The sequence below is a fragment of the Aplidium turbinatum genome, chromosome 12 (genome assembly GCF_918807975.1).
Source record: "Aplidium turbinatum chromosome 12, kaAplTurb1.1, whole genome shotgun sequence".
Classification (NCBI taxonomy): domain Eukaryota; kingdom Metazoa; phylum Chordata; class Ascidiacea; order Aplousobranchia; family Polyclinidae; genus Aplidium; species Aplidium turbinatum.
In genome coordinates this window covers 20,296,504-20,310,873 of record NC_137483.1, presented here as the reverse complement: position 1 = coordinate 20,310,873, position 14,370 = coordinate 20,296,504, and the positions used below count along the sequence as shown (strand labels likewise).

The 14,370-nt window shown below is 40.4% G+C and overlaps 1 protein-coding gene across 1 annotated transcript; it reads left to right on the top strand.

Annotated features, from left to right (window-relative positions):
* The first annotated feature begins 368 nt into the window (after positions 1 to 368).
* LOC145780667 (uncharacterized) lies at positions 369 to 13,826 on the top strand. The gene is made up of 6 exons (XM_082592287.1): positions 369 to 396; positions 3,925 to 4,050; positions 5,066 to 5,191; positions 5,894 to 6,019; positions 8,935 to 9,057; positions 13,448 to 13,826. Exons 1-6 carry the CDS (start codon positions 369 to 371, stop codon positions 13,609 to 13,611), a joined length of 693 nt encoding a protein of 230 aa, XP_082448413.1. The 3' UTR covers positions 13,612 to 13,826.
* The last annotated feature ends 544 nt before the right edge of the window (positions 13,827 to 14,370 follow it).

Genomic DNA, 14,370 nt, shown 5'->3' with positions numbered 1-14,370 from the left:
ATAGCCGGGAAGAACGCCTTTCTTCACATTGACCTACCCCTGGCACCTGCTGGTTTTGTTGGCTCTTTCTTTCCACAAAGATAAGAGTTAAACTGACTGGTAAAGCGGCGGTCGATTACTCAAGTGGCAAGAATACGGTGCGATACTGATGAGCCCAGCCTCATGGGCGAAACACGTGTCTATCGCTGTCTATTCGATGCTACAATCGGCTGCCAAAATAACTTAAATATCATTTCATTTTTAACATTTACAATATCGTAATTATAAATATCCTTGACTAGTGATGTCGTGAGCATGAAAAACCTGTCCGGCGTCCGCTGCCGCACTGCACATGTCTTCCCGTACACTGCAACGCAAAACATCTCAAAATGTCACACTGCCCCTACACCACCAAAAGTAAGAGTGCACTTGCGCAAGTACACAGCAAATGCAAGGGAATCTATTAAACATAAGCAAATTTTGGAAAAAAGTTTAGGGCCAATTTAGGCAATTGAGTAACTTACTGCATTTATTATCCACATTTGATACCGTAGCTCATCTAAGTTGCCTTTTATTGAATGCTGCTGGGAACTTTTAGCAGAAACGTTCTTCTGTATTTAATTTTTTCTGAATATATGCACATGAAATTGCTCTTATCTTCAAATACCTTATTATAGACCTGGCATATCACATGTTGTACGGTACTGAAATTGTTTTGATCCAAAACAAAAATCATTCTTATCACAAGTGACCTGGAATGCCTGCATAAAATAATGAAAGCTTTGCCTTGGAATGAAACAATGTTGAATAAAAATAATCGAACACCTGACCTCAAAACGTTTTACACTGCTTTTGTTTACAAATCCTTGGTTCTTCTTCTTCTTGCGTTTGAGGCCGCCTCAGATCACGTTGTTACATCCAGGCGCTGCAGCCGATGGATTGTGTATTCATCGAGCGTTGTTAGGTCCACATGTCTATCTTGTGGTCGGTATACAGGACATTGATAGATAATGTGGTATGCAGTTTGAAAATCTGAGCCACACGCACAAGATGGTGAATCGGCGAGGCCCCACTGGAACATGTTGCTGCTAAAACGGCCCACTCCAGTCCGCAGGCGATTGAGCTTTACCCATTCCTTCCGGGGAAGTTCTGCTCCAGGTGGGGTGTTGGTATTGGGAAGGACCGTAATGTTAACAAGTAATGTTGCCAGATAAAACATAAAAATGGTGAAAAACAATAATGTTGCCAGATGACCAAATCTGAATGGAAATTAATAATTTCTACAGTTTTGGTTTTATCCTCAGATTTTATCTGCGCGGTACCGCACGACAAAGTTCAAACAGTCGAAATTTTGCGCGGTGCGGTGGTAATAACGCGTCATGACCATACTCCATTGCCAGTATTTTTTTTATTAAACATTGTTAACACTTTTGGCTTTCATTCCAAAGGCGTAGCTAAGAAATGATGGACTTGTGTTTGCAATTACTTACACTTGTGTTGTTTTCTAAACTGGTGAGAAAGTCTATTGAAGTGAACCATATTTCCATATCGGTGCAGTGAAAATATACACAATATTATAGGTTTGCTTGACGATAAAGGGCCCAAAATTATTCTGGTCCCGGGGCCCACAAAGGGTTAACACAGCACTGACTTCACCCACCCAATTTCTTTCACCCTGAGTAGAGGTGAGCGGTGTTTTTCAACAACCAGCTCAAGCCGGCAGTCGAACCAGAATTGCATGATTGGAAAGTGAGCGCTTTAACTACTGCGCCATCTCACCGCTATCCCACCTGCAGTTAACTGATAGAGTACATATTTATAAAGTACGTAAAACGTAAAAAAAGCTTTAACATTGCATTAAGAAAACTCCTTTGTTTGTGAAGTCATAAAAAATTGATTGATTGATAGAAATTTTTTAATAAACTAGAACAGGGATCCGCAAATAGTGGGTCGCGACCCAAATTTGGGTCGCCAGACCATTCACAGTGGGTCGCAAAACGGTTTAAAATTACCATAAATATAACTTCTATGGCAAAAATAAATATAATCATATAGTCTTTGATGTGCTGAGTTTCGTACAATTTGGTAGACGACAAGAAAATTTATACTTTCGATTGTAGTACAGTCCTTAAGCCCACGGTTATATATATAGCCTGGAAGACAGCTTGAGGCAGGGCATGAAAACTCTCTCAGCTTATCTCCAGAACTGGCGACTGAAACTTAGCGAAAACAAAACTTTGGCGGCAGCTTTCCATCTATACAATCGGGAAGCTGATCGTGAGCTACATGTTCAGAACAATGGAAAACCTCTGACCTTCTGCCCCAAACCAGCATATCTTGGGGTGACACTAGACAGATCGTACACATACCGCCAACATTTGGTGTCACTGTGCAAGAAAATGGCATCCCACGCTGCACTACTCAAGCGCCTGGCAGGCCACAGCTGGGGAGCGAGGGCTGACACTTTGCGCATAGCAGCCTTAGCTCCTGTCTATATTTCAGCAGAGTACTGTGCACCTGTTTGGTGCTGCAGTGCACACTGCCATAACATCGGCACTGCCATAAACAGCGCTCTGCGCACAGTTACCGGATGCCTGCGTCCAACACCATTGGATAATTTTGCCATTCTCGCTGGCATCCAACCTGCTGAGCTTCGTCGTGAAGAAGCCACTCTGTTTCTTGGCCGACGGGCACTAAAGCCTAACCATCTTCTCCACCACAAGATCTCTGCTTCCCCCAAACCAGCACCCTAGTCGACTGAAGTCAAGACAACCATTCGTGCCAGCCGCTCAACTTCTGATCAACGCAGCAGATGAACTTCATTTCTGCGGCTACTTGGGCGGACTATAAATGGAATTCTGAAAGGAAGTCAAGTACCACCGGACTTCATTTGTTCATCCCCAACGCCGACACATGCCCCATCGGCCTGACACTACAAAGACAAGCATGGGTGCGCCTCAACTGTCTTCATACGGGCGTGGGGCTTTTCCGGTCAACCATGCGTCATTGGGGAATTGGCCTCTTCCTCCTCCTGTGATTGTGGTGCCGAGGAACAGACTGCAGACCACATCATCAATAACTGTACCATCTTCAAGCCACCTAACGGAGTGGAAGGTCTGCGTGTCATGGATGATGAAACTAAATACTGGCTGCTCTCTAGTAGCCTTCCAGTGTACTCCGGGAACATCTTGAGTCTGCGCTGATAAAAGGATTGAGTAGACCCTCGGCCCCAGAGGCTTGCACGACGACGAAGCGCACGGTTAATAGGTCCACCCGCTTATTAAGCTCAATTTGGTCCAATCCGGAATTACTGAAGGTATAGGAGTGGTAGAAAATGGCCTCCCGGAGCCAAAATCGTCCGGTCCCGATGTGGCCTTTATAAGTGGGGACGACCGTATTAAAATTGATATTAATTTGCAAAGTGTTTTGCCAAAATTATATGCTTCCGAAACGTTTGGGTCGCGAAGATTTCGTACGATTGCTTTTTGAGTCGCACCAAAAAGTACTCGCGGACCCCTGGACTAGAATGTCAGTTGCGTTTTAGAGAGTAATTGACAATTATGTTCCAGTAATTTGCAACCAATGACTGAAAGATATGCAACATTTGCAAACTGAATATTTTTTTTGGTTGTTAGTTATGTACGTTTTAAGCTATAATGTTTGTCACCAAGGTCATCTGCAATCATTCAAGAGACATACAAGACACGCACGTAAAGCTGCGTGGTTAAAATCAGTATCCATTGCAGTTGCAGTGACATGACGCAACTTGTAAACCCACCAACAGCTAAAAAAATAGCAAGAAACGTTTCTTAACTACAAGCAAAGTAACAAAAACAGTCGTTGATTAGTAATATTCTCTCTTGTGTCTTGTCTTGCGAAACTTGAAAACAAGCGCAAAAAATTGTGTTTGGGATATTTAGTGTCAATATTCAACAAAATTGACAGATATCGATGAGTGTCTGGATGGTTTGGACAATTGTGACAAAGAACACGCCATGTGCAACAACACCCTTGGAAATTTTACGTGTACGTGTTTGGATGGCTACACTGGAAACGGATCCCATTGTTCAGGTGAGACGTTGTGTTTGTAACGGTGTCCGACGTTTTCTTCGTAAACAGTTCTTCGTAAAGCAATTCTTCGTAAGCAATTTTTCGTAAAACAATTCTTCGTAAAGTTAATTCTTTGTAAAACAATTCTTCCCAAAGCATTTATTCGTGCATGCAATGGAGATTTGGTGTATACGAAGAAATGCTTTACGAAAAATTCTATTACGGATTTCATTTCACCAACAACTGTTTACGAACAATTGTTTTACGAAGAATTGCTTACGAAGAATTGCTTTACGAAGAATTGTTTACGAAGAATTCGCCTATAACCGTTTGTAACCAGGCATGGACTTATCACAAACGATTCCTAAGTTTTTTCAGCACAATGTTTCTAATTTGCTGTTTACATACGTAAAAAATATATTTTCATTAAATTCGGTTTCATCATAATTAACGAGCAATCGACTTTAATATATGACAGTATTCTTCTTGCTCTTATTGCACTCCTTACTATTTTTCTTTCTTCTATTTTCCTCTAAGTCCTTTTTTGTCCAATGTTTATCCTACTCTTCTTGCTCTTCTTACTTTTCATGCTCTTTCTACTGTAGTTGCTCTTCCTGCTCTTACGGTCTTTCATGCTTTTTGGTGCTTCATGCTTTTTGCTCTTAGTGCTGTACCTGGTTTTGTCGCTTTGTGCCTTACCTGATCTGTATGCTCTTCCTTACCGTTTCGCTGGCATCTTGCTTTGTTCTTTTTCTTGTTGTTGTTTTTGCTTTTGCTGTTCTTCCTACTCTTCTTGTTTTTCATGGTCTTCTTGTTTAACTACCCGTCTTGTTTAATTCTGTAAAGATTTAACACTCAATTTCCTCTGTCTAGGTTTTTCCATTTTTTCACCACTATACGTCTTATTCTCATGGTTTTATTACAGCCGCCTATAAACTATATTAGTCTTTCTGTAATAGTTTAGGATTAAAATTAATCTTGTTATCATTATTATGTGTGTTTGAGATATTTAGTGTCATTTTAACAAAATTGACAGATATCGATGAGTGTGTGGATGGTTTGGACAATTGTGACAAACCACAGGCCACGTGTAGCAACACTGAAGGAAGTTTTACGTGTACGTGTTTGGATGGTTACACTGGAAACGGATCCCATTGTTCAGGTGAGACGTTGTGTTTGTAAATAGACATGGACTTATCACAAACGATTATTAAGTTATTTCAACACAATGCTTCTAATTTGCTTTTCACATACCGTACGCAAAAAATTATATTTTGCTAAAGTCGTTTTCATTGCAACGAGTAATCGAGTTTAATATATGACATGATTCTTATTGCTCTTATTGCTTCTTTTATTCTTTTTCTTTATTTTGCTCTCAATGCTCTTGTTGATCATCCGGCACTTAATGCTTTTCTTGTTTGTTTATTTTTTATTTTTTTTGGTCCTACTTCACTTTCCTCTCTTCCTTCCTGTCTTTCCCTTCTTTCTGTTTAATCTCTTCCTGTTCTTCCAACGCTTTCCTTCACTTCGTTTTATTCTGCCTATTTTTCTTTTTGCTTTTCTTGCTCGTCTTGTTTTTATAACTTTTGAAGTAGTAACAAAATTAGAACTTATTTAATGTTTTTACAAACATGACGTTGTCTGACACTTTTCTAATTCTGTTAATTTTAAAACCGAATTTTCAGCCTAGTGTAAGTTTTAATCTTTTTGCACCATTAAATTGTTTATATTCTTGGTCTTATTACAGCCGCCCATAAATGAACTTACCGGTACTCTTGTAGGATTCGTTTACGATTAAAATTAATCTTCTTATCACTATTGTGTGTGTTTGGGACATTTAGTATGATTTTGACAAAATTAACAGATATCGATGAGTGTGTGGATGGTTTGGATAATTGTGACGAACAACACGCCATGTGTAACAACACCCTTGGAAATTTTACGTGTACGTGTTTGGATGGTTACACTGGAAACGGATCCCATTGTTCAGGTGAGACGTTGTGTTTGAAAATAAACATGGACTTATCACAAACGATTCCTAAGTTGTTTCAACACAGTTTTTCTAATTTGCTTTTTACATATGCAAAAACCTATACCATATTTTCCTTAATTTGGTTTCATCATAATTAATAAAATATCGACTATAATATATGACATTATTCTTTTTTGCTTTTCTTGCTCTTCTTGCTTATGATTATCATCTTTCTCCACATGTTCCTCTTGCTCTTATTGCTAGTTTTATTTTTATATTTTTGCGGGCCCTACCCATCCTGGTCTTCTTGCTTTTCTTGTGTCATTGTTATTCTTATTGTTCTTCAAATCAGCTTGTGGTGTTGATATTTATCTATTCAAAACAAGCTAATTTCACGTTTCGTGAGTTACATAGAATTGATTTGTTTAGGGATAACGCTTCCGGCTAGAACATCAATCATTATGACATCGATTTAGCTCTACAGATTTTATATCAATGTACAAAACGATTGTTGTCAGTCTGGGTAGCACTTTAAATCACATCCCATATAATACAGAGTGCTTTGGATGCCTGATGGAGATTGTTGTCTAATTTATCATGTTAGCTTATATTTTATTTTCATTCAGATGTTTTCTAAAATGTGGACCAACTTCATAGCATTACAAATTTGTTAATTGTGTTGATTGTATTTCTAATATGAAACTAAAACTGAGAAGAAATTTCTAAACTCATTTGTTATGTTCAATGTAAGACACTGAGCTTTACTTCATAAATGAACTATGGTAAACATAACAAATGTTAACCAAACTACCATTGCTGATAATTGATTAGATGTGGATGGATTGATTGTTACTACGAATGATGGAGCTGCTGCATCCCCGCAATGTGTAGACAAAGATCAAAACTGCAAATGTTTGGACGTTTTCATATACCCTGTGGTCAATTGTACAGGTAAATAATATTTTTCCATGCAGCTCATTCGATTGGTTTAACTACTTCAAACCTATTGAGGAAATTTCGTGGCGTAGCTTATTTATTGCTAACAAGTGAATTGCGTACGTCTGATACTCCAACACAAATAGTTTCTTTTAAACCTTTTGCACAGTTTATTTGTTTGTACATATGTATTGCACAGTTCGTGCATATTTATTGCAGATATGCATACTATAGGGCTGGTTAAAACAAAATTATGTCAAAAATCAAAGATTTTTTTGTCGTTTCACTTTGGAATCGAAAACGAAACATTAAAAATGATCAAAACTCAAACGTGCCCCAACAACCATACCGTAGTTCCAATGTGACTTTGCGCGATTTAGAGTGCAGCCCATCATTAAGAGATTGTGTCAGTGAAGTGGAATCTTGGGATTCTTCTGAAATAAGCAAACAATTACTGTACAAGTCATTAAACTATGACACTATGATTTGTGAATATTATTTGTAATACCCAAACAAAGAGAATCCGACTTGTGATGTTATATCTGTTTGTAATGGTTAGCGAGCAGCTCAACTTTTCCATGTCAATTATTATCTAGCATATTTCTTCGCAAAAGAATTACAAGACTTGTAAACAAAAGAATGGTCGCATTTCATTGAATTTGTGTAAGCTATAGATGCTTTTCCTTTTAACAGCTAAAGTAGACAATTTTCATATGGACGTCTTTATGAAAATAAACTAAACGTGCTTTTTGATTCCTCACCGTTGCCTCTTGAAACTTATAAGACTGAAACCGTAGGTTAATAAAAGTCACTGTTAATTTTAAAATACATCCTTGCCTCTACCAGATCAAATATAATTAATACATAATTGATAAAATGCTAATGAAACAGGAAAAGTGCTAATGCTAGTCTATCAATCTTAGCGTTTCAGACACTTACCACGGAAGAGAATGGAACTATTTTCAGCAGCGACCAGTCAGAAGAAATAACTTGCATCAACGTGAATGAAACGTGTTCGTGTATGAGTGGAATGACATTTGAATCATACAACTGCCTTGGTAACTCAATTGTGAAAATAGTTTTGGAAAGTTATCATTTACCACATCAACGAAAAATGGTGATAAAATCCTATCGTTTTACCTTGCTTTAACTTACAAATTTTCTGTAGTATTGGAAGCAGTTATTCCTTCCCAAGTGTGCTTAGTGGAGTTAAGTAAATTGATACTTGTTTATTGTTCATATATCTCGGTTTAAACTCTTTGATGACGGTCTGCTGCTGCTGACAACTAGTCAATGGCACGAGTAAATAAAGTTTCATCATCTTCATCATTATCACCATCACCATCGAAATCACCATCACCATCCAAATCACCATCACCATCCAAATCACCATCCAAATCACCATCACCATCATCATCATCATCATGTGCCGTCTCCGAGCCGAAGGTTGGCGGTCAATTGCTTCCACACGTCACGTTCTTCCGCTACTCTTTATGCTTTTCCAATGCTTGACAAGTCAACCCACTGTTTTACATCATCTCTCAAAGTCGTTTCTATTTATTATTTTGAACAGATGTGGATGGAATCTTTGTTACTTCGACAAGTGGGAACTTGTCGCACACATTGGGGAACTACACACAAGGAAGACATGTTTGTTCGGATCTACTATTATATTATTCTTTCGGCTGTTTAGGTAAACTATTGTTGTGTGAGTATAATTGGCAGCAACCTGTCACATTTTCCTAGCTTACACATTAATCATTAACTCATAATTTATTGTTGAGCAAGTGAAATTTCACTGTGATGACCAACAAAGTTTGTCAGTTCAATTATGTGAATGAAATGTATGCTTTAAGTGTCAGTTGTTTTCATGCATTTTCCTATAAAATAATAAAATGTTTATCGCAAAAGTCATCTGGCTGTTGTTGTAGTGTGCCAAATGTGTATCGCAAAAGTTAAACGTGTTTTACATACCAACAAGGGTTGAATGTGTTTAGATGTAAATGGATGTCGTAATGGTACGGATAGCTGTCATGCACAAGCAACTTGTAACAACACTGAAGGAAAATTTACATGTTATTGTAACAAGGGATGGAAGGGAAACGGCTTATTGTGCCAGGGTGAGTTTCTGATTGCGACAACAAAGCATTGAAAATCACAAGTGATTGTATTAAATTTATCACATCTAGTAGCTATATTTAACGAGCATCGCTTTCAATATTTCAGATTTCAGATTCTAGTCCTCATCTTGCTCTTTTTGCAAATCTTGTTCTTCATTCTCCTCTTGTTCCTCATGCTCGTTTTGCCCTTCTTGCTCATTTTGCTCTTTTTGTTTTTTCTGATAGATTTTCTTATCTTGTTTTTCTTGCTGTACTTGTTCTTCTTGTTGTTTTTGTTTTTCTTACTGTTTTAACTTTTGAAATCGGAAATAAAATTAAAACACATTGTAATGTTTCCCGGCAGCCCAATTTAGCAAGAATTGACAGCGATAGACACCGTTATTCGCCTATGAGGCTTGGCTCGTAAGTATCGCACCACCCGTTTGAACTTTTATTTGCATCTGTAGCGATAAAACGTGAGTAACCACTGATGCCAAATAAAATGATCCCGACGTGAAAAAAACGGCCTAACGCGCTTCACACATGCGGAACGCGGCGTGAGGGGACGGGCGACTTTGAGCCCGGAAACGTTTGGTCCACCAGCTGAGGACGCGGGGCCAGGGCTGGGAAGATGTGGTTCCTGTGAGGAGAGAATTGGTGGGCGAAATTCTAATTGATGAAGTCACGTCACGAAAATTTAGAATATCGGAACAAACCAGAGAGATGGATACGAACCGCCCTTTTTTAATGGGGGTTCGTCTTCCGGCAGGCTTGGGTCTGCTGAGGAAACGTCTTACTCCGCGGGGAAGATAGCTCACAGAGACCTTCTCTCGCCTCCCTCTTTTGATGTCATCCTACAGATACTCACCTGAGTTTTAATTCCTGGGAGCTCCAAGCTGGCTGCTTTTATGAGCGGCTGGGAGGTACAAACTGTGGTCTTCTGCAAAACGGAAGATTGATTTGATTGAAAATGTGGGGCGTTCTGCAGGGGCTAATAAAACGTAAATTCCTTCAAAATTAGTGGGTGGTTTTGTTGCGGAGGATCGTAATTGAATTGAATGAATTTTACCCGTGGAGCACAAAGAGCTGTGTATAAGTTGAGTAAAATGCATTCTCGCTGGGTCGTGAGAGCTAGAGGACAGAACCGAAAACACAAAAAAAGACGTTTACATGAAGGAAAATCAGGGAACAAGTTTTGGAGAGGCAGGTCAGATCAAATGGATTTTCTGAGACCGGTTGTGCTGGGGCAAGGTTTGTGAGAACCCAACACGTGAGGCAGCTGGCGAATACAATACACTGGGACGCGACCAAGTACAAAAATAAAAACGAACATCGATATTGGGGCACATGCGGAGCGTAGCAAAACGTTCATTCCGCTGCCGCGGCCTGGTGTCCGGCCGTGAATTTTAAAGATTGCGGCCTAGGCGAAATGTTCTTTCTGCTGTCACGGCACGTTGTCCAGCCGTGGCTGTCGTTGGTTGCGCGGCGTAAAGGCAACGTCCATTCCGTTGTCACGGCATGTGATCTGGCCGTGACATTTGTGAGTCGATTCGTACGGCAAAAGACACATTTTTTTTAGTCTTGCCCATTGGGCCTCTGAGAGGCGTTGCGAGGTCTCTGCCACTGCCTTGTCGAGGCACAGACATTACATACATAAGGGTTAGGTTGCGCCAAATAGAGATGAGGTTGCTGCCTCACGTGTTCGGTTCGCAATTATGCTCCACTGTGAGGTGGGGTCTTGATCCGCTGGTGTCGTCTTTGTATATTGACGTAGCTCTTCATCGAAAGAGACTGACTTTCAAAGATTTTAAGACCTGGTACGACCCCTCGATCGAAACAGCGGCCGTTTTACCTTTTTAATTACTCGAGCAGGAACTCCCAAGGCCATCAGAGATCTAGAGCTCGTCAGTGGGTAAATCTCGAGAGAGACCATGACGATTGGGTCGTCCAGGTCTGGGGCGTTTTTGGGCAGCCACTATGTTGACACATAGTTCACAATACTTGAAACGTTTTCTGTTGGCGGCTCTTATGAGTAATCGGCACCATACTCATACGGTAAGTAACGTCACACACAACCGTGACAGCGTCGGGACGTTGCAGGACAATGTCAGGCCGCAGATCGACCCCACCCTCCTCCACGTGTTGTCGAACTTGGCGGTAGGCGGAAATTCCGGATTGCCATCTATCAGGCACGTTCCTCACGAGCTCCTCCAACACCGAATTGTGCCTTTTCGTCATGAGGCCCATCCTCTCCAGACAGTGGTTCAGTATGTGGAGATGCGTCTCCCCCACAGTTCCGCATCTTCGGGATATGGCGACAGGTTCAAACAGGCCTTGTACGCGAATATCTGGTCCGCGGATCCAAAGAGCTCCGGGTGCGTGTCCAAGCGTTCGAATAATTGGACAAGCAGTGGGCGTAGACCGTTTTTCCTTAGTCAAGTTTGGTCTCACTGCTTCCTCCACCACAGGTCCGTGAGCTGGTGGAAGACCGGCACTAGTTTCTTTCTGGTGGAGGGGATAACTTTGGAACTCCCCGCGGCCAACTCAAGGCCGCCGACCTGAAGCGCGGGCCAGCGCACGTTTAGTCGACGGGTGGCCGCCGGATTCGAGCCACAGACTTCCGCCTGCGGGACTCGGTAACGGACACCATCTGGGGCTTTCTCTTCGTTCAGGAAGCTGGCCAGGGTGGTCGTAGCTGGTTCTTTGGTGCTGAACTTCGCACAGGCGTGACGTCGCAGTTAACCTCGCTCGGTGGTGGACACGACGTCGTCGGGAGACGAAATCATCTTGAAAGCCTGGGCGATTGTCAGTATAAAGCTCCTTTCTTCACAATGTTCTCCCCTGGCGCTTGCTGGTTTTATTGGCTTTATTCTTTTTACAAGGATAAGAGTTCAACTGACTGGTAAAGGTGGTGGTCGAATACCCTTGTGAAATGAAGTAGTGGTGCAATTTTGACGAGCCCAGTCTCATGGGCAAACCACGGTGTCTTTTATCGAGGTAAATTCTTGCTACAATCGGCTGCCGAGAAACATACAGTTGACTGGTTGGTCTAAATGGCTGGAAGCTACACCTACACCGATATGGTTAGTTAGAGAATCGCAATTGCTTGCTGCACTAGTGAGCGCTCAGCATTGTGCTCATAACCTGGAAGATCGCTTCTTTCTTCACAAAACACATTGTAATGTTATAACAAACATGACTTTGTTTGAAATTTTCATAATTTTTAGCTAAATTTTAACACCCAATTTCCTTCCAGTCCATCTTACGTGACGCGTTATCAGTTTCCACGTGATGACCGAAGCGAGATTAGTGAAGGTCTGGACTTTGTGTCAGTAGTTTTAACCGAAGGGAAGCCGATATCAAGTTGTTGCGTGTGACGTAACCACGCCGCAACGAAATCCTAGCCATGAGATTAGCCTTAGTCGTTTGATATGCTTAGTTAACTGGCAAGGTAAAGGTGAGTCCCATCCTTGATCCAAGCATCGCGGTTTCCGGGGATGGGAAGATAAGGTTCTTATTATACTAAGCCTTCGGAACTAACGATAGAGTAGGGTGGCCAGTCCACCAACAATGTGAATGGATTTCGTATATCAAGCTCATCGTCATCAAATTCAGGAAAATATTGAATATCATCAATCAGCAATGAAACAAATTGCAATTTCCTTTGAAGCTTAAAAAATAATTTAAGTTCTTGTCTGAGCTCAAACACTCGCTCGGTTACATTTCCTCCTGGAAGCCATCGAGTATTTGAACGAAAAAGAAGTAGGGTTGCGTGCTGGTCTGCATCCATGTCAGTGCACAGTTGCATAAATAATTGGGAGTTAATCTAATAATAATCTCCTCGTTGACGCTTCAGTCTAGGCCAACTTACTAGGCTTAAAAAGCTTTACAATCCTAATACCAAATTCCCTCCTGCAAATTGCAAAATTCCCCCTTAGTGGGAAATTCCTCCCACAAGGGGAACCACTGGACTAGATTGTTAGTTACGTTTTAGCACGTAATTGACAATCATGTACCAGTAATTTGCAACCAATGACTGAAAGATATGCTGCATTTGGTAACAGAATATTTTTTATTGTTGTTACTTATGTAGCATTGTAGTCTACATTTTAAGCTACAATGTTTGTCACCAATGTTATCTGCAATCTTGCGAGAGACATACAAGACACGCCCATGACGCTGCGTGGTGACGCTGACAAGACACGCCTTGCAGGTGTAGTAACATAACAAAACTAGTAAACTCACCCACAGCTAAAAAATAGCAAGAAACGTTTCTTAACTCCAAGTGAAGTAACACAAACAGTAGTTGATTAGTAATATTCTCTCTTGTGTCTTGTCTTGCGAAACCTGAAAACAAGCGAGAAAAATTGTGTTTGGGATATTTAGTGTCAATATTCAACAAAATTGACAGATATCGATGAGTGTCTGGATGGGTTGGATAATTGTGACAAAAAAAACGCCATGTGTAACAACACCCTTGGAAGTTTTACGTGTACGTGTTTCGATGGTTACACTGGAAACGGATCCCATTGTTCAGGTGAGACGTTGTGTTTCATCCGGATTCACCATAATTAACGATCAATCGACTTTAATATATGACAGTATTCTTCTTGGTATTCTTGCTCCCATATAACTTTTTTTCTTCTTTTTTCCTCTAACTCTTTTTTATCTTTTCTTATCTTACTCTTTTTACTCTTCCTGCTCTTTCTACTGTATTTGCTATTCATACTATCTTTCTTTCTTCCTTTTTCCTCTAGCTCTTTTTCTATCCTTTCTTATCTTTCTCTTCTTGATCGTTTTACTCTTCCTGCTCTTTCTACTGTATTTGTTCTTCCTGCTCTTACGATTTTTCTGTGGTTCATGTTTTTTGTTCTTCGTGCTCTTACCTGCTTTTTTTGCTTTGTGCCTTACCTGCTTTTTTCGCTTTGTGCCTTACCTGATCTCTATGCTCTTCCCACCCTTTCTCGCTCGCATCTTGTTTGACATGTTTTTATTTTCTTGTTGCTTTTTTTGATGTTCCTGCTTTTTTTTTTTTCTGGTCTTCCTACTCTTCTTGCTTTTCATGCTCTTCTTGTTTAACTACCCTTCTTGCTTAATTCTGTGAAGATTTAACACTCAGTTTCCTCTTAGTCTAGGTTTTTCCCTTTTTGCACCACTACAATTCTTATTCTCATGGTTTTATTGCAGCCGCCCATAAATTATAATACTCTTTCAGTAATAGTTTGCAATTAAAAGTAATCTTCTCATCAGTATTATGTGTGTTTGGGATATTTAGTGTCATTTTAGCAAAATTGACAGATATCGATGAGTGTGCAGAGGGTTTGATTAAATGTG